General features: G+C 48.9%; 1 protein-coding gene across 1 annotated transcript in view; it reads left to right on the forward strand.

The window, feature by feature from the left end:
* ZDHHC14 (zinc finger, DHHC-type containing 14) overlaps positions 1-20,124 on the forward strand; it is a 385,293-nt gene that overhangs the window by 327,493 nt on the left and 37,676 nt on the right. The window contains exons 4-5 of the mRNA XM_006882757.1: positions 3,416-3,553; positions 6,804-6,852. Of these exons, the coding sequence (XP_006882819.1) occupies positions 3,416-3,553; positions 6,804-6,852 (187 nt within the window). The remainder of the gene's footprint in view (positions 1-3,415; positions 3,554-6,803; positions 6,853-20,124) is intronic.

Consider the following 20,124-nt stretch of genomic DNA (forward strand, 5'->3'; position numbering starts at 1 on the left):
CCGAGCCAGTCCCCGGGTGTCCACGGCCATCGCCGAGCCAGTCCCCGGGTGTCCACGGTCATCACCGAGTCAATCCCCGGGTGTCCACGGTCATCACCGAGCCAATCCCCGGGTGTCCACGGCCATTGCCGAGCCAGTCCCCAGGTGTCCACGGTCATCACCAGGCCAGCCCCCTGATGTCCACGGTCATCACCGAGTCAGTCCCCGGGTGTCCACGGCCATCACCGAGCCAGTCCCCGGGTGTCCACGGCCATCACCGAGCCAGTCCCCGGGTGTCCACGGCCATCAGCGAGCCAGTCCCCGGGTGTCCACGGGCATCAGCGAGCCAGTCCCCGGGTGTCCACGGCCATCACCGAGCCAGTCCCCGGGTGTCCACGGCCATCACCGAGCCAGTCCCCGGGTGTCCACGGTCATCACCAAGCCAGTCCCAGGGTGTCCATGGCCGTCACTGAACTGGCCCCTGGGTGTCCACGGTCATTACAAAACCAGCTCCCTGGTGTCCACTGTCATCACCAGGCCAGCCCCCTGACATCCACGGTCATCACTGAGCCAGTCCCTGGGTGTCCATGTCTGTCACCAAGCCAGCCCCCTGGGTGTTCACCATCATCATCAGGCCAGCTTCCTGGTGTCTGCAGCTATCACTAAGCCAGTCCCCCTGGTGTCCACAGCCATCACCCAGCCAGCCCCCGATGCCCACCATTATCACCGAGCCAACCCACTGTGTCCTGAGGAGGCTCTGCTCCGTCTCCCGTGTGGCTATCTCATATCTTCACCTTTCAGGACCTCATCTCTTCTTTAATGATGCGAATGTTCACTGCGTCTAATAAGCTCAGCCCGCCTCACACACTGGATCTTTCCAGATCAACTTCCACAGTCAGAATCAGATTCCACCTAATCTGTGCTGTGCTGGCCCTCCCTTCCACCTCTCCTTCTCTTGCCCTGTGTCAGACAGTAAGAGAGGGGGTTCTCAAAACGACAACCTCAGAGTTTTAGTGTAGAGTAGCTGATTACTTTTCTTCCCTCTGTTCCTTTTTGCATTTCTCTGTGCAAACCTTTCCACGGCACAGATGCATGGATGCATGGCTTGGGGGATTGAAGTGGTTTTTACACAGGGACGTACTTCCCCAGCTTCGTGGAGCTGGCCATGCTTGCTATCTCAGTAACTCATGTTAGTATACTTTCATTTGACTTTCAGCATCTTACAAGCTTGTCACTAGGCCGTGAGCCCTGAGACTTCTCTCTGTATCCTCCACTGGAGCTGATTGTGGCTTGTTAATGTCACTTGAAGATAGCAGTTGGTCACTTATAGCTTGTCCGTCACCACTGCCCCTCTTGTTCTCTTCATGCCCTTTTCACAACACGCTTGGGCCTACACAGAAAATGAGAGGCGTGATGTCTGATACCTGATCTGCAAATAATGAAACCAACTGCCTTTTGTGATTTTATGACATTTTATTCCCACCATTGCTGGTCATCTATGCTTTTTTAAATCCATAGACAGTATAGATATGTGTCAGAGATACTGGGGATTAAGTTTCACATCTTCTTGACAAAGTAAATACAGGCCTAAAGCGAGTCACGTGATTTTTTGTTTGTCTGTTTGTTTCCCAGTTCACGTCAAAAGTCATGTTTACACTACACTAATATGTCTACTAACAGCCCTGGTGGTGTAGTTTGTAATGTGTTGCTATGCTAATCAGGTCAATAGTTCAAAGCCACCATCCACTTCATGGAAGAAAGATAAGATAATCTGCTCCTACTAAGATATACAGCCCATGGAAGGGTCCCAGGAGTTGGAATTGACCCAAAGGCAATGGATTTTTTTTGGGGGGGGGAGGGGTTTTTTGTAGGGAGACTAGAGTTTATTAAGTGTGCATTATTAAAAAGCTTAAGATGTTATGAAAATTACCAAAATGTGATGTAGAAACACAAAATGAGCACACGTTGGAAAAGTAGCTATAATAGACCTTCTCAACACACAGTTCTCAAACTTTCAGTTTGGAGAGAGAACAGGTAACATCTATAAGGCATAATAAAATGAGATATGCTTGTATGTAGAAATTGGGTACAAAGTGGCTTGGAAAAGGGCCTGTAAGAGAAACGAAGCCATTTTCTCCGGTCGGCCAGGCGGTCGGTCTAGTGGGAGTGGGTGCATTGGGATGGCTTTCTGACTAGTCATTCAGAATCGATCAGCCGAGTAGGGCAGCAAAGTGAGGTGCTTGGCCACTGCCAAAAAGGCGCAGAACAGATCACAAATGCAGTACAGGCTCTGTTCACACTCAAGGTTAGATGATGTTGGGTGGCACTTACACGCCCATAGAGTAGCAATCTCGTGACATTTGCACCCAGCACTCTGTCTCCTACAGCAGACTAGAGGCAGCTTGAGCGAGAGGAAGAGGGAGCATCCGCCTGGAAGGACCTGGCCTCACGTTCTAGTTCCACTGCTTGTGAGCTGGAATGGCCCCAGACAGTCATCCGTTTCTCTAAGCGTTCGTCTCCTCGTTTGTAAACTAGGGACACAATCATTTTCTTCCTAGGAATGTTGGGTGGGCTGAAGTACTCATATATGTGACTTCTCATGACAAAACTATGTCCATTTTAAAAATACGTCCCAGGTATGCATGACCTCCTTTCACCTCATAATAACTGAAGTGTCCCTGTTTTACACATGAGGACTCTGAGAATTATGGGCTAGGAGAGTTTTTAGTTGCATTTCTTCATGGAAGAGACTAGTTAGTTGTGAAACAATAAGAATGCAGCTAGAGAGAAAGTTGACCCCTTGTGCCTTGTGAAAGTAACAGCTGTTATCACTGGGGCAACCTGTACAGAAACTGTCAAGTGGGAGTCTGATTTGCTGTGTAAATTTCCACCCAAACAACCAATACAGTATTTTTTTACAAAGATGATATCAACTTAACTGCTATTGAAATAGAGGAGATTTCATAGGAAACAGTTGTAACTAGCCTGAGACCCTGTCCTGCCCCCGCCTTCTATGACTCCTTACTGAGAAGGGAGACTGGCTCAGCCCCACAGATAACAGATGGTGTCATTACCATCTCAAAAGGCATCTTGTTCTCTTAATACAAAGATTGTTTTTTTTAATGGAAGAGGGAAATATTTTTTTCTCATTAAAATTGAATTTACATTTCTCTTTCATTAAGTTGCCATTTGAGATGATGTTTTTTGTTTTGGTTTTTGGTAAATTCCTGAGGTCTCTTGAAAGAACAGTGGAAATGAAATGTCTTGAGGCTAACCATTTCTCCAGGGGTCAATTTGTAAATACTTACTCTGGTATCATTTTGTTGTGCAGTTCAGAATACTAAGGGGGGAAGAGGATTGCTACTCCCTCAAGTGAAAAAAACCCATTTTATTAATTGATTTCCATATTCTTTTTTTTTTCTGCCTCTCATTTCAGAACGATTTGATCACCACTGTCCCTGGGTAGGCAACTGTGTGGGGAAAAGAAACTACAGATTTTTTTATATGTTTATTTTATCTCTGTCTTTTCTGACAGTCTTTATATTTGCATTCGTTACCACCCACGTCATTCTTCGTAAGTATGCTGGCGGAATCAGATTACGTACGTAACCACTGGCCTGACTTTGCTTTGATGATTTGATTTTGATTTAATATTTTGATCATCTTGGGTTTTCTCACCTCCTCTTTCCCCTTCTCCCTGTTCCATTCCTCACTTCCAGCCTGTCCCCTTTTCCTTTCTGCCTCCATCCCTCTTCATCCCACCCTCTCACCCCCCATTCACTCCCAGTCCCCCCGCCATCCTTCCACTAGCGGTTTCCAGGGTCACAACTGAATCAGGGTTTTATTTCACTAACAACACTTTCTCCTGGACACCCGCTTTCCTATTCAAACCTTTGTGGCTTCACTTTCCCTTCTGCTAAGAGATTTCCCAGAAGAACAATCCCCATATGTTGCCCAAAAGACAACATGCTACAATGATATTCCTTGAATACTAATGATACCCACTGAATACCAGTGTTGCCCATTGAATACCAATGACACCAGTTGGAAAAGTTCTCTGTCCCCAAAACTTTTTTCAAATGTCATACAGAGGCAGCAGTAGACACCCTATCCAGGTAGAGGGGGCAGTGAAAATGTTGAGGGATAAAACTGGAATTTTTTATATGAATTCTGTATCTATTAGAAATAGCCATTGGATACGAGTTTTCGATTACTTGCTACAACAAGAATAAACGACCCCTGGCTTATAAAGGAAGTAACTGTACTTAAAATTAGAGTGGCTCTTAATGTGTTGCGTAAGTAAGTGTCCTTCCTCCTCCCTGTTCTGAAGGTCATAGCTTGGAATGTCATTCTCTTTCCTACAAGTGAGAGTGATGAAAAGGCTTTGAACTATAAGTGTAAGCATTTAAACCTCCCTTCCATTAGCAATATTAAAGGCCTGTCCTCTTCCTTGCCCAAATCCTAAAGCATACCCTCCCATCAGCAAGCCCAACGCCTTTTTCAGGGATGTTTCTGGAAGCGTGCCTCATTTCCACAGCTGTGACAGTACTAAGATAGAAGTTTGGGGTGCAGAATTCCCTTCCCTCCTCTCTTAAGGGGTTTGTTTCATGGGGAAGGAGAGGCAGAGTGCAAGATGCTGCTTTTTGATAAATCAAATCTGAATGTTAAATGGACTCTCCCAGATTTTCAAATGGATATCAAACTCAGGTTCCCATTCTCCTCACCACAGTCCTTTCAGGCATCTGACATGATTTATAACATGCTTGAGAGCCTGCACTGGTGGGTTTACAAGAAGATGAGCTCCTGTCAGAGGCCTTTGCACTCTTTCAGGAACTGGCCCTCGGAGGCCTGCTTCCAGAATCACACAGCCAAGGCCTGTCTGTGGGCTGAGGGACCAGCCCAGCAGAAAGAGAGCCCAGGACCCTACGCTGGAATGGCCAAAGGCACAATCATTTGACACAGCCAGACAAGATGGCCTGGCCACTCCCATGTGCCAGTGGCACTAATAACCGATGGGCACACATGCGGTCACTCTGCGTCGAGATGGACTCGATGGCCGCCACTGGCATCTTTACAGCACCCTTCACGCTCTCAGGCGCCTTCCTCATGGTGTTATGGCCTCAGCACTGCATTCTGGGTACCAGGGGTCAGTGTGCTCTTACTCTATCCACATACTCTCTGGGGACACACACGGGGGCCTGCAGTGCCCCAGCATGGGGTCCACTGTATCCCCCTCTTCCCTGAGTGCCACTCACCGCAGCGCCAGCAAATTCAGTGCTAGTTCAGTCTCCTTCCAGAAAAGCATTGGAAATTTCTTTGACTACAAGTTCTATTTTGGTCAAATATTTGCAGTTTTGAGTATTTTGACATGGTCAAAGATTTGGGTGTTTTGAGCGAAAGCAGATAGAGATTTTACATTTTCCTTCTTCTGTTCCCCATAAAACAGTCCTACACACACCACACACACCCCCACCCCCAGCTGGCCTTGGCACAGGACACTGTGGAGAGGGGTCAAAGGTTTAAATGGCTGCTCTTACCCCCTGTGATTTGGAGAAAGCTGGCCAAGGCCCGAGCAGTTGAGGATGGCTGGAGGCCAGATCACCAGGCTCTCACTACCACTAGGTAGCCTCTCTGAGTGAGGAGATGGCCAGGGGGTCGGAGGCACTACCCCCCTGGGAGCCCCAAGGAGGGGACATCCCAGGAGAGGAAGGGAAGTGTAGGGTAGCAGTGCAGTTTTTCAGGGAAGAAAGCATGTCTTCAGCACCCAGTTTTGTCTCAAGGCCAAGCTGGCCTGCAGGGAACTTGTACATCCCTGGCCAGGTTTGCCTGCTGGCCTGGCAGAGAGGGGAGAACTTTAAACTGGAACCTCCCCTTGTCCCTTCTGTGCCTGGTGTCTCTGCTGTCACTTCTCGGAGCCTCATCCCATCTCTGGGCATGGAGGAAATACAGGACACCTGCAAACCAGTGACCCTTTCCACAGATTGGCCGGGATTCCACATGGCCAGGGACCTGGCTGGTGACTCCCATGTCACACCACACCCAATCTAACCCATGAGGAGATGGGTCAGAATCACATCAGTGCTCTTTTAAGTTGATGGACAAGGGCCACTCCTGTCCCGACAGGCCAGCCTCACAGGACACAGCAGGAGACGGTGGTGTCCCCCTCGGTCCTGCCTCTCTCTGACTTTTAGAAAGCATGTTCCCAGCACAGAAAATGCACACCTCTTCTTGTCAGCTGCATTCTCCGCTAAGCCCTTGAAATGTTTGCTCACACAGGGAGCTACTGTTAAAATGCCTTGAACTCAGGAGTCCACACTGAACTTGAGAATTACGAACTTGTTTACGCTGAACTCTAAGAAAGACATCTTTTCTGTGTAGCCTGGAGTAAGGGACCAACAGGGTCCAAAGTTAACAAACTTTGGGAAAACAGTGTTTCTTTTCTTTTCTTTTTTTTTTTTAAAGGGGGGGCGACAGGGGTGGGGGGAACGGGATAGCACCCAGGGTTGTTTTCCTATTAAACTGAGGCAAACAAAGGAGTAATCAGGAAAATTTATGGAGAAATATGCAGACACACATCTGCTTTTATAGAAAGGCCTCCTGCAGATGTGGGCCCTGATTACCACTCTGCCATCCTGTTGGCTGGTTCTGTGGAAGCTCAGCTTCTGAGCTGCGAACTGGGTGCGGGAGCCCTTAGGGAACACAATTATTTAATTGAGCTTTAGATACCTATTGTCTATATGCAAATGAGAGCACATCTCGCATAAAAGCTGTTGATTTCTGGAGGTGAATGTCTGCACACTAAATTCTGGCTTCCCTTTCCACAGGTTCCCAGCAGACGGGATTCCTAAATGCTCTTAAGGACAGTCCTGCGAGATATCCTTCCTGGTGCATGTCCAGTGCGGGGTACTTGACTGACCTCCCGCCCCTCCGTGACCCGACCTCCCCGTGCCCATCTCCTGTGGATCTTACTCCTGGGGTTCTGTGGCTCATTCAGAGTGCTCCCTGATACTCACTTGTTTCAGTAACGGCATCTGAATGGTTAAGCCATTGCCACACTCACTGGGCCTTGTTTAAAACCAAACTGCTCTTCTGTTAAAAATCAAGTATGAATCGTTCCCGCCTCCAGAGCCCAGCACTGGTCTGCAGGACATGAGGTTGGTGTAGGGAGAAGGGCAGCTGGAGAGGGTGCCCTGGGTGGGATAGGAGGCTAAGTGCTGGGCTACTCACAGAAGATTGGTTGGTCAAGCTGTTGAGGGTGCCTCGGAAGAAAGGCCTGGCTCTCTCCATGCCAGACATCAGCCATTGAGAGCCCTGTGGGGTGCAGCTCTGCTCTGAAGCAGAGGTTTTCGGCAGCTGGAAGGGAATTGATGGCTGCTGGTTTGGGATGTGGTGGTCACCCGTGGTGAGCTGCATGTGACTTCCGTTTGGTCAGCACAGGTACCACGGGGATCCCAGGTGGACTGCCATGCGTGGGTCCCCTTCTTGGTCTGTAGTCCCCAAGTCACCTGATCCCTCTGTGGACGCTGTCCAGAGTCACGGTTTGGGCTGGCCTTGGGGCGTGCACCCAACCTGTACTGTTTCTAGCGACGGGTTAGATAGTTCCCTCTCAAGTCGCTGGGGTAATGGATTTCCCCCCTCCCTCCAAACGACATACATGGACGTGTGCCCGTCCGTCTTGGACTTCTTGTGAGGAAAATGCACATCCCCTGAGTACCTGTGGGCACCCACTCTGTGCTCCCCCGGCCCACCTTGCAGCAGAGTCTTCTGCCACAGCCCGTGACCAGCCCTGTGAGGTGACAGTCTGGCTCTCGTCTTTTGATGATGACTTCGATTCATGGTGACCCCAAGTGTGTCAGGGCAGATAGTGGCCATGGGATACTCAGTGCTGGTTCTTCAGAGGTGGACTTCTTGGTCTGTATTCCCAGGCAGCTCCAGGTGGGTTTGAACCACCAGCCTTTGGACCAGTAGTTGAGCACTCGCCACGTACATTGCCCAGGCAGCCTGAGTCTATGGTCAGTTGATATTGTCTTCCTACGAATGTGCATTGTGAAAGGGGGGAAGGGGAGATGGCAGCAGTGCAGGGGGGACTTGGAGAAGGAATTCTGTGGGTGCATCCTGTCTTCTGTTAGTGCTAAGGGAAACTAGACTTAGTTGGGAGGGAACCTGGAAGGCTTTTCCTCTGTGGCTGCTGAGAAAGGCCTGGATGGAAATGTCCCCTCCTCTGTCCCTCGACAGCCTGCCTGGTGACATCCTTCCAGCCCGTTCGACTATTGGTAATTTTCCAGGAACGTGGCTTTGGCTTCATCTTACAGCCACACCTTGTCTTTCCTCACTTGGAGAGGCTTACCTGGGCCTGTCTGGAAACTGGTCACATCAAGAAAGCACGCTGGTTGTGTTAACATTTGCAAATAGGCCTCAGAACCAGAAGTGTGTTCTGGGCAACTGGAATATTCCCTGGAGCTGAAAGGATGTGGCACGGAGGCTCCCGGCCCCTCCTCTGTCCCTGGCACCTGTGTGCCATGTGCTGGAGGCCCTGAGCCCTCAAAGGTGGGAACCTCTCTCCAAAGAGAGACAAGTGTTTCGCAAAGGATGACAGAGGGCAGAGGTTTGAGCGGTTTCACATCCCTGGGGTCAGAGACACCCTGGTTCTGTGTCTTTCCGAGGTGTGTCCCCTGGCCTCTGGCCCTGCCCCAGCAGGAGCAGCTGTGTGGTGCTGCCGGGGACACCTCTCTTCAGCCTCCCCATTCTTGGATGTCACATAACTCCAAAGTCACAAGGAAAGACCCGGGACAGGTCTTGGCTTTTCCTGCTCCACCATGATAAATGACAAGGTCCAGGGCCGTTATGTCACCTTCTACATCTGTTTTTCTGTCTTCAAAGTCTCCCTTTCCGTGCTGATGTAATGCACTGAGAAGATCAGTCCGGGGGGGTGGGGGCACTCAAGACCACTGAGTACAGGGCATCGCTGCATCGCTGCAGTACCAGCAAGGCTCGCCTCAGAGATACTTCATTCTGTGACAGTGCAAGAGACAGGAGGGCTCTTCCAGAACTTTCCCTCGGAATGCATGCGTCTCGCTCTGCTGATGATCGGGGTGGTCAGCTCCATGCTCCCCAGCTCAGGGGTAAACGGGTGTTAGCAGTGTAAAGAGACAGTGGCCATGTGTTCCCAGAGCCGAGAAATGATTCCTGTAGGAAAAGAGGAGAAGAGAAATGCTCCCACTCACTTCCTCCGGAGCACGTCTTTGTTAGTCTTCCTGACGGCCCAATGTTTGGAAGCTCGGCCGCTGCCTGGTGGAGTAGTGATGGCCGATGTAGGTCCTGGTCTTTAACATCTGCAGCCTGGTTCTCCTACCGCCAGTAATGTTGTCCCAGCATCTCCTCCACCAGCTCAGGGAGCGAGGGTTCTGTCCAGTCAAAGCAGTGGGCACAGCCCACCCAGCACGTAGAAGCCTCTGGTACCTGTAGATGTGCCTGCACCTGAGGCCTCCAGACTCCAGCCCTCGGGGCACCAGGCACCCGTGTGCCGTCATGTCTCAGTGTCCCGTTGCTGCTTTAACAAATCGTCACAAGCACAGCTGTATGTGAGTTAAGAGTTGCAAAATCCTTGCCTCCCAAGGAACAACGTGGTTTCACCCTCTCCAGGGCAGACCTGTTTGTTCTCTGGGCAGCCTGTGGTTGGCTCAGTACTCTTCGGATAGGTCCTTGACAGCAGATTTTGTCAATGGAGCTCACCTTTTGAGTCCTGACTTCCGGTTGTCAAGGGTTGATTGTGGATGCAAGCAAGATAAAGTCATTAACAACTTCAGTCTTTTCTCCATCTATCATGATGCTGCCTATTGGCCAGATAGTGAGGACTTTTTTTTATGAGTACATGATTTATTGAACCTGTGCTTATAATTTGCAAACTGTTCCCCAAATCCAACCTAGTTTGTGTCCAATAGGTGTGAGAGCCTACACAGGAAACATAACTTGAGCTGTTTAGCAGTTCACCAGAAGGAAATGTAACAGCAGATGTCAATCTACTTTTAAAAACACATTTATTAGAAAGAGAGAGAGGAGTTTTGCTGGCATTTCTTGATGCTCCATGGTCCCTAAAGGCCTCTGCTATTCCCTTTCTTCTTGGGACAGATATTTAAGGGGAATGACATCTCTTGATGTTGAGATGCAATCCATATAGAAGGCTGCAGTTCATGATCTTCGATAGCAAATGCTTCAGGTCCTCCTCGGTTTCGGCAAACAAGGTTGTGTCCTCTGCATAACACAGGTTGTTGATGAGTCTTCCTCCAATCCTGATGTCTCATTCTGCTTCATAAAGTCCAGCCTGTTGAACTTTTCTGCATATAAATTGAAAAGGTATGGAGATGGGACACATCCTCAATGCCCTCCTTTCTTGATTTCTAATCATACAGTGTTCACTGTTCAGGTAATAGCATCTTGGCCTAGATACAGAGTTCACGTGAGCATGATCAAGTGTTACGGGGTTCTCATTCTTCTCAGTGTTAGTCACAATTTGTTGTGATCCACACAGTCAAATGCCTTTACATAGTTGATAAAACACAAATAGACATCCTCCTGGTACTCTGTTTTCAGCCAAGATCCATCTGACATTTATATCCCTAGTGCCACAACCATTTTTAAACTATGCTTCTATTTCTGACAATTCTCTGTGTACTGTTCTCATCAATTTTTTATAATTTTCAGCAAGATTTTGCTTGCATGTGATCTTAGTGATACTGTTCAACAATTTCCACGTTCTGTTGGATCTTCTTTGGCCACGTAGCTGTGCTCAGTATATCTTGACACAGTCTGGTGAGCCCATCCAGAGCTGTACCAGTTTGTTGAAATATGTCAAGTAGTTGGCCCTTAATCATGTGAGCACACAGGTATTTGCAAACTTATAGGTGGTGAGGGAAATGAGGTCAGTGTTGGGATAGCCAGAAGCCAAGGAGGAAGGGCTGGGGTGGAAGTGCTCAGGAGAGATCACCCAGGACCCGCACACAGAGCCAGGAGGACCTGGGCAGCTGTGGGGGTGTGGGAGTGCACAGAGGAGAGGGAAGGGCCTCCAGCCACACACACATACTGGGGAGCCTGGTAGGGTTTAGGCCCATGAATAACCTTATGGGAACAGGGATTTGGAATGTCCACATGTAGACCCCAATGACCTTATGGGAGCAGGGATTTGGAATGTCCACATGTAGACCCCAATGACCTTATGGGAGCAAGGATTTGGAATGTCCACATGTAGACCCCATGCAGCAGGGGTGGCGTGGGGAGCAAGTCTGTGACGACGCTGATACTGAGGGCCGGAAGGGCAGAGCTGGGCCTGGCTGGGCAGGCACGGGGAAGAGGCAGCTGTGCTGGTTTGGATAGGACTTTGCCCCACTTGGATCCATTTAGGAAGGGCTCCAACGGACCCCCTCCATCGGCCTAGTGTAACCACAGACACTCTTTGCAGCGGTTTGCGCTTTTGTCCTGGTTGTTTGCATGTAGGATGGAAAGAAAGTAACGTTGTGCTTGACAGTGACAGTCAAGTGACAGTACTTGGTCAGGACAGCCTACAGGGCTGCAGAGCCTGGGCCACTGAGCTCTCCAAGGCAGCGCCTTCAGGAGCATGTGCAGGAAGACCCCAGGGTCAGCAGCGACCGGTCAGGGAAGCCCCAGCATGAGCCCACTTGGTGGAACAGAGTGTTGGAGGCCAATTAAAAGCTCCCAGTCATGTCTGATCATGATTCATTGTTTCTCTCTTCCCCAAATGAAAGGGTTTCCAGTGGTTGCTGAATCAGAGGGTAATGATTTTGCATTTGTGGAGGCTTTAGACAGAAAGCCCTTGTTATTCCAATTTGCATTTCTTGGGAAACAAGCACGCCCAAGAGGGATGGATGGCTTCATGTGCATCTTGGAGGGAAATCAGGGATGGTTGGGCCTCCTGCGTTGTCCACAGAAAAGAAAGTCTTAGGACAAGAAATGGCCAAGGCAGCTCAGATTTCAACTAAGACTCCCCCATCCTGATGCCTTGGATCCTCAGAGGGACCATGGAAAGTAAGCAGGACCCCTAGAGCCCCCAGAGATGAACAGGCTCCCTGGTTCTTTCCCCGCCCTTCCCCCCCGGGGCAGAAGGCTGCATCTGCTGCCAGCCCCTCCCTCCTCTCCTGTATTGTTCCCACAATCACTTCCTGGGAGCCTTTATGTCAGTGTCTGTGTGCCCTCCCAAATGGTCTTCTGAAAGCTTGAATACTGTAGACAGTCTGTCTTGTGATTTTTTTTTTAAATTATTTTTGTGTGAGTGTACCGTCAAATCAGATCTGACTGGTACAGGAGGAGATTGTCCCTCCTTCCCCAGCAGATCATCTGGTGGATTCGAACCGTTGCCTCTGGGATTGTAGTTGCAGCTCCTTGCCACTAGGCCACCAGAGCTCCCCTGTCTTGTGAATTTACAGACAACTGCCACCTGTCCTAGTCCTTTAGTGTTAACTTAAACTCACTTTGAAGTGACTGAAACAACCACTTGCCAATATCTGTGACTCCTCGGACCCTGTGAGCACCACATCAGATCCTTGTCCTGTCCAGGGCTGTCCTCGTCCCTCCGTGCTCAAGCCCACCGTAGTCACTGTGTCCACTCACCTCGTTGGGGGTCTTCCTCTGTGTCACTGACTCTCTCAGGCTCCTGCGGGCAGCATACCCTAAGCATGTAAAATGAAGTTTCACCATCCTTGCCTCTAAGGACCATCTTGTCTGTTCTTTTGACTTCATGAAATATTCCATACTCTTCTCCAACACCACAATGCAAAGGTGTAGGATTCTTTTGTCACCTTTAGTCATTGTCCAACTTTCAGATGTGCAGGAAGCAATGAAAAAATAACATAGCTCGAGTCAGGCACATCTTAGTGTTTAAACTGTTAATGCTCTTCAGCACTTTAAAGAGGCCCTTGACAGCCAGTTTCCCCAATGAAAAACATCTTTTGATTTCTTAACTGCTGCTAGCATAGGTGTTAGTTATGAATCCAAGTACAATGAAATCGTTGACAACTTTAATCTTTTCTCTGTTGATCTTGATGTTGCCTTCTGGTCCAGTGGTGACAATTTTTGTTTTCTTGATGTTGAGATGTAACCCTTAACAACTACTGGCACCAAATTCTTCATCACAGTCACTTTCACGTGCTGCACTGGGCACTTTTAAGTCACTCGCTTGTGAAGATGAATAGGACCTGGATACACTTATTCTGAGGAGCTCTGGTAGCCTAGTGGCGAGAAGCTACAACTTAGAATCCTGAAGACAGGCAGTTCGAATCCATCAACCGCTCTGTGAGAGAATGATGAGCAGTCTCCTCCTGTGAGATTAACTGCCTCTGAAAACCCGCCGGAGTGTCAGCTATGGGTCGGTTCTGACTCTGTGGTACACACAACGCATTTACTCTACTCACCTACAAATTCCACTGAAAGACACAATTGGGAATGGTACATTGTGGCTAGGTGCTTTCACTTGGCTCCAAGTGTTGGTTGTGCCATGTATAATAGAACACAGTGTTGCCAGTCATCAAACATAGTAGGCACGTTTTAACCCCTGTGGCAGCGACTATGTCAGTCCATCTCACTGAAGGTGTCCTGCATCAGAGGAGAGAATGACAGGTTAATGTCTTCTGTGCTGCACCCATGTACATGATAGGAGTACAGTACCTCAAGAAACAATAGTTCTGAATGCATCATTCCACAGTTTGATTTTTTAAACTTTTTAAATTGTGATTTTAATGAAAGCTTACAGAAAAGTTAGATTTTCATTCATTCATTCATTCATTCATTGTTGCACATTTTCCTCCCTCCCCCTCCCTTACTCCTTTCCCAGTTCACTTTCTTTAAAAAAAAATATTCATTGTTGAACATCATTTCCTCCCTCTCCCACCCCCAGTCGACTTTGCTGTGCACCTCTGATTCTGGACTGTTGTCATACAAATACTGCCTAATCATATATTCCTTTTAAGCAGTTGTTTCCTTCATCTGCTCCAATGCAGTATGTATTCCAGTTTGATTTTTTTAATGGTTCCTGGAATTATGTTTGCAGAGCTACTGCATTCTTTCTCGAAAGGCCTTGTAGACATCCAGAGTACAGATAGCTGAACCATAGTCTAACCTCCTCTTGATGGACACTGAGATTTCTTTTATGACTCCTTTAGACATTAGGTGGTGGATTTCTAGGTAACGTCCACATACACAAACGTTGGCATTTCTTGCCATAACAGCTTGTCCTCTGAAGAGCTCGTGCCAGTTCATTTCCCCAGAGTGGTCCTCTTTGAAAGTGTCTGTCTCGTCGGCAGTCCTGGCCCACACAGAGCTGGTGACAGGTCGCTGCCATCCCTCCACGTCCGTCCGAGGACTGCGGGTTCATCAGGCTGATGGGGGAGCTGAGCGGACCCTGAGCCCACAGCTAAGAGCACTCCGTGCTGGAGCAGGTGCTGCATTCAGAGCCAAGCCTGCCGCCCACAGCTGATTTCCTGCAAGTGAGCAGTGCTTCCTTCACTTTAAGCCTTGGGAAAGGAGAAACGTTTGCCAGCGACTTAGACTTGTCTGCTTTTTAAACTTCAGGGATTTCCACATGCCGTGTGTTCCCAGGTAGAACAGGGACACGCACGGAGGCAGACATGCCTGGGGCCAGCGGCATGATGTGGTGCTCGGGTTTCAGGACCAGGACAGGGGATGGACTTCTATGGGCCCTGGCCCTGCTGACATCCAGGATGTTGTCCCTGGGGGAGGGCGCCTACCCAAAACCACATCTTCTTAAAATTGAAATTAACCGACTTGACATTTGACCAAAATCCAGTCCCCACCTTGAGTGTTAGGTGGAGAGTTGGTGTGACATATTGAAATGACAGATCCCACATGGTTCAAAGGTGAGTCTTAGGTCCAGTGTGGGGTTTGGCCTCCCAGGCAGTCTCCCCCTCTCCGAACCCCCCAGGGGAGACCCTGAGGCTACAGAGACCCAGCTGTCCTTGACCGTAATTTGAGAACTTAGAATAGTTCTGCCCTAGAAGCCTGGGGCCAAGGTTCTGATTCTATTCTGCCAGGAACTGCTGTGTGAACTCATTGTTGTGTGTGGTTCAGTCTGAACGGACCCATAGGTGACCCTCCAGCATGTTTTCAGAGGCATGGATGGAAATTGCCCGCCTTCCTCCTGGGGAGCAGCTGGTGTATTCGAACCGAGGACTTTGGGACTTCAGTGCACCAGAGTGCCCTATGAGTGAGCCCTTAGAGGTGGCCTGGCCACTCTGGGCCTCAGCTCTCTGGCTGTTAGGTGCAAGGTTCAGACAATCTGAGCATCTTCACGTGGGCTCAGAGGGTCCACGAAGGACCCCGATGGGAGTCTGCACTCCTGTTAGTCAGAGTCTTGTAGGCTCCAACATATAACGTTACAGTAATGGAACAGACCGCCTGGTCCTGTGTTAGCTTCATGTCCTGATTTACAAGCTCAGCTGTTAGCATTCTGGGGTGAGAGTCTGTTGTGACCCACAAAGGTTTTAATTGCTCATTTTCTGTTTTAGGAATTTGAGTTGACGTAGGAGGCTGTAGTGGTCTGGTCTGTGGTTAGTTGCCCTGCTGAACCACAGGCACCTCTGTGGGAGTTCGAATCCCCCAGCTGTTCCTCCCTAGGAGAGAAGATTGGACAGTCTCCTCCCATGCAGTCTGCAGCTTCAGAAAACCCGCTGGTGGGTCAGCCATGGGGCGGTTCTGACTCGACAGCTCTGAGCTTTCCCAGAAATTGCTAACAGCCTTCATCCTCCTCTTCCAGTCTGGGAGTCCCACTGGAACATGTCCACTGCGGGTGACCTTTCGATGTTTGAAGTACTGGTGATGTACTTAGCTTCCACCATTCCCATTGCCATCAAGTAGATTACAGATCCTAGCAGCGCCGTAGGCTAGAGCTGCCTCATCGGGCTGCCGGCACTGTTTTTCTTGTTTTGTGCCATTGAGTCAGCACTGACCCACAGCTGACACTCCAGCAGGTTTTTAGAGGCACAGGATTGCCCATCTTTCTCCCAGGGAGCAGCTGGCGTGTTTGAACCCTATGCCTTTGGGCTGACAGTGCAATTCCATACCACTCAGCCACCAGAGCTCCCTCCAAGGCTGTAGATCTCAGCGAAAGCAGACTGCGTCGTCTTTTGCTTAAGGAGCAGCTGGTGAGTTCAAACGGCTGATTTTTCTGTATGCAGCCAGCGCTTAGCTCACTCCAGCATGATAGCTGTAAACCGCCGAGGTGTGGCACGCTGACAGGTCGTAGGTAAGGAGCCCTTTACCTTCTAACACAAGAAGAAAACCTGTGGGTTTTACTGAGAAGAAGACAAGAACCCAAAAATGTGGTGACTTTTTGGCTTATCCAGCCACGGCCAGATCTCTTGTGCAGAGGTGACCCAGCCATTCTTCTGCTTCACATCTCCACGTATCTACCAGCCTCCGCTCCACGCAGAAGCACCTTGCTACTTTCTTCTCAGAGCACTTGCATCTTAAATCTTGTCCTCGTTCTAGCAGACATTGCTTCCAGCCAGCCAGGCATCCTACCCTTCCCCGCTGTTCCTGGGTCATTTAAGATGTGGCCATAGCATCTCAAGTTTTACAGCTTGAGGCTTAAATATGTTTTTCTGTTGTTTCCCCTTCAGAAATGCCAAGCAAATTCTTCCCTTCTTCTTCTCCAGTTCAAGCTCTCTGCACGTTGCTTCAATGCTTTGTCTTCTCGAGCTGTCCTTTTAAATCTCCTGTTCAGCTCTTACACTTCAGCATCTCTTCCCTTTGTGTTGGCTTCTCAACACTATGGCACAATTTTCAGTCTCTTCTGACATCTATTTCCATTTTTTCTTTCTCCTCTGTCTTTGTATGATCTTTCAGACTCTTCATGGACGATATTCTTGATGTAATCCCACAACTCATCTGGTCTTCAATTACTGGTGTTTAATGCCTCAGACATATTCTCAAGATAATTTTCAAATTCATTGAGAGACTCATGGTCATATTTTTGTTCCTTTGGACTTATTTTCATTTTCTTTGGCCTCATTTTGAGCTTGCACATGAGTAATTGATGGTCTGTTCAACTGTCAGCACCTGGACTAGTGTTGACTGCTGATATTGAGCTTCTCCAACGATTCCTTCCACAGCTGTGGTCAGGCTGATTCCTTTGCAGTCACATCTGGTGAGGTCATGTAGAAAGTTGCTGTTTGTGGGGATTTTTCTTAAGGTATTTGTGATGAAGTCAGTGAATGTACAAAATTCGATCATTTTATTTCCTGCCTCGTTTTCTGTTACCACATATGTACTTTCCGATTACTATTCCTTCATCATTGTTCCCAAGTTTTGTATTCCTCCCCAGTTATCATTAACACATCTTGATTGCATGTTTGGTCAATACTGAACTGCAAGATTAGATAAAAATCTTCAATTTCCTCCTCTTCAGCCTTAGCTGTTGGTGAATATGTTAGAACAGTAATCCTACTAACAGTTCTTTCTTGTATGCATATGGATAATATCCTTTCAGTCACAACCTTGTACTTTGGGATAGAACTTGAAATTGTCTTTTTACCTATGAACGCAATACCATTCTTTGGGTTTTAATTCCGGCATAATATGCCATGTGATTGATTCAGAGGACACAAAACTGGTCCATCTCATCTCACTAATGTTGATATTCACGTGTTCCATTTCATATTTCATTACTTCCTTGGAAACTCTGTGGGCAGTTCAGTTCTGTCTTACAGGGTCACTGTGAGTCAGGAGTCGACCCCAAAGGCAGTGGCATTTATTTTTGTTTTCTAATCATGTGAAATGACTAGGATGATAGAAGGAGAACTGATGCCTTTGAACTGTGGTGCTAGAGAAGAGTATTGAATATACATAGACTGCTAAGAGAATGAACAGGTTCATCCTGGAGAGGATGAGACCAGGCTGCTCCTTGGAAACAAGGATTCTGAAGCTCTGTCTGACATACTTTGGACATGTTGCAAGGAGGGACCGGTCCTTGGAGAGGGACGTCATGCTTGGGAGGGTGGAGGGACAGCGCAAGAGAGGAAGATCCTCTATGAGATGGATTGATTCAGTGACTGAGGTAATAGGGGTAGGTGTGTCAAAAACAATTAAGATTGGCTCAGGAGAGAGCAGGATTTAGGGCTGTTGTCCATGAACAATGGAACTGAACCCTTTCCTATCCTGTGCCATCCTCACACTTCCTGTCACAGCCTAGGCCATTGCTGCAGTTGCTGTGTCAGTCCATCCCACCAAGGGTCTTTCTCTCTGTCACCAACCCTCCATCTTTCCAAGCATGATGTCCTTCTCCAAGACCAGCCCCTCCTAGCAACATGCCCAAAGTGCGGGAGATGAAGATGGGTTATCTTTGCCTCCAAAGAGCACTCTGGCTGCACCCTCTCCAAGACATGTCTGTTTGTTCTTTAGCCGTTCATGGGATGTTCAGTGCTCTTGTCCAACACGATGGCTCAAAGGCATCCGTTCTTCTGTCATCCTTATTCATTGTCCAGCTCTGATGTCTGATTGTCAGCAAGTGATTGAACTAACTTGATTGAACCACCCGAGCATTCAGCCGTCTATAAACTTGGAATGGCCGTGAGAAATTCCTGTAAAAAGCCGCACTTTCCCCTGTTGCCAGGGGCCTGGAGGAGTCCCTGATGGTGGCTGTGCCTGCCTGTGGCTCATGATGTGACAGCAGGTTGGAGAGGGGCCAGCAAGGGATCGCGTGCCCGGCTTCTGCACGTTGACCTGCCTGCCCTCCCTTCATCTCTACACGTGACACGGGCTTTGACTCACTCTCATTCAGCCTGGATCGTGAGCCTTCAGTGACAGCCCAGGGTTGCGCTTCAGTCACAAGCCCTTCGCTTCTGTCCTCGGTGCTGCTGTCTGCTTTCAGCCCTTACTTGTTGTCTCATTGGTCACCTCCTCTCGGGCCTTGCAGCCTGCACACACTCACAGTACACACGCCGTCTCCCTCGTACTCAGCCCAGTGTTCCTGGGGTTCACCCACAGCTACTTTCAAACCAGTGAGTGCCACGTGGGTGTTGCCTCCAGTCTGCCCACTCTTCCTTGGGGGTGATGAGGGGAGAAGAGCCGCAGTGGTGTGCGCTGACAGAGGCCGTCTCGGCTACATGTGCGCACAGGCCCCCTGTAACCCTCTGCCCGTGGGGAGGCAGGTGAGGAGGAGGCCGTCTGGGTGCACATGCTCACAGGCCCCCTGTAACCCTTGGCCCATGTGGGGAAGCCTGGGGGTGAAGCGGTGGCGCAGGCAAGGGTAGGCTCTTTCCTGTTTCATTGTTAATTGCCATTGGGTTGCTCCACTTCCTAATGATTCCACGTGCAGCATTACTAGACACTGCCTGCTTCTGCTCCACCTTCGCAGTCATGGGTCGGCTCGAGTCCGTTGTTTGGGCCACTGTGTTTGAGCGTCTTCTGTCTCGGGCTCATCTTCCACACACAGTCAGTCTTTTACTGTGGTACACAGATTCCTCAGTGGGTAATTTTTAAAGTAGATCACTAGTCTGTCTGAATTTGGAAACTGTGCTTAACTCTGCACCATGGTTGTTGGCCCTGCTGGTGTTTGAAACACCAGTGGCCGAGCTACCAACACGTAAGCGACCAGAGTGTGACACTGCCAGATGAGTGAGGGCACTCGTTCCTTCTTATCCCCTTTTCCAAAACGACACCTTCGTTTTCCTCTTCACAGAAACACAACTGCCCATCCCTTCCACTCCACCTCCTTCTTTGAGGACCAGATAGACCACAGATGAGATTCTGCCGTAGTGCGTGGGTGGGCCAACGGAGGGGAACACGGGGGTAGAGAGATTCACCACTCCACCACTCAGAACATTGTTACCTCAATTCCACGGAGGAGGAGCTTTCTTTGCCCAGAGAGTCCTTTTAATTTCAGGGCTGTCTTAGTTCTCTCGGACTACTACAGCAGAATGCGAGAAGGGGTGGCTTTGACAGACTCATTTACTTTCTCACAGATTAGAAGGTTCAGTGAATGGATTCAGGGCTCCAGCTCTAGGTCAAGGTTGTTTTGTGTGTTCTCATATTTATTCATTCATATTCTCTCTCTCTTTCTCTCTGTCTCTGTCTGTCTGTCTCTCTCTCTCTCTCTCTCTCTCTCTCTATATATATATATAT

The sequence above is a fragment of the Elephantulus edwardii genome, unplaced genomic scaffold (assembly GCF_000299155.1).
Source record: "Elephantulus edwardii isolate Elephantulus edwardi_28Jun2011 unplaced genomic scaffold, EleEdw1.0 scaffold00024, whole genome shotgun sequence".
Taxonomy (NCBI): domain Eukaryota; kingdom Metazoa; phylum Chordata; class Mammalia; order Macroscelidea; family Macroscelididae; genus Elephantulus; species Elephantulus edwardii.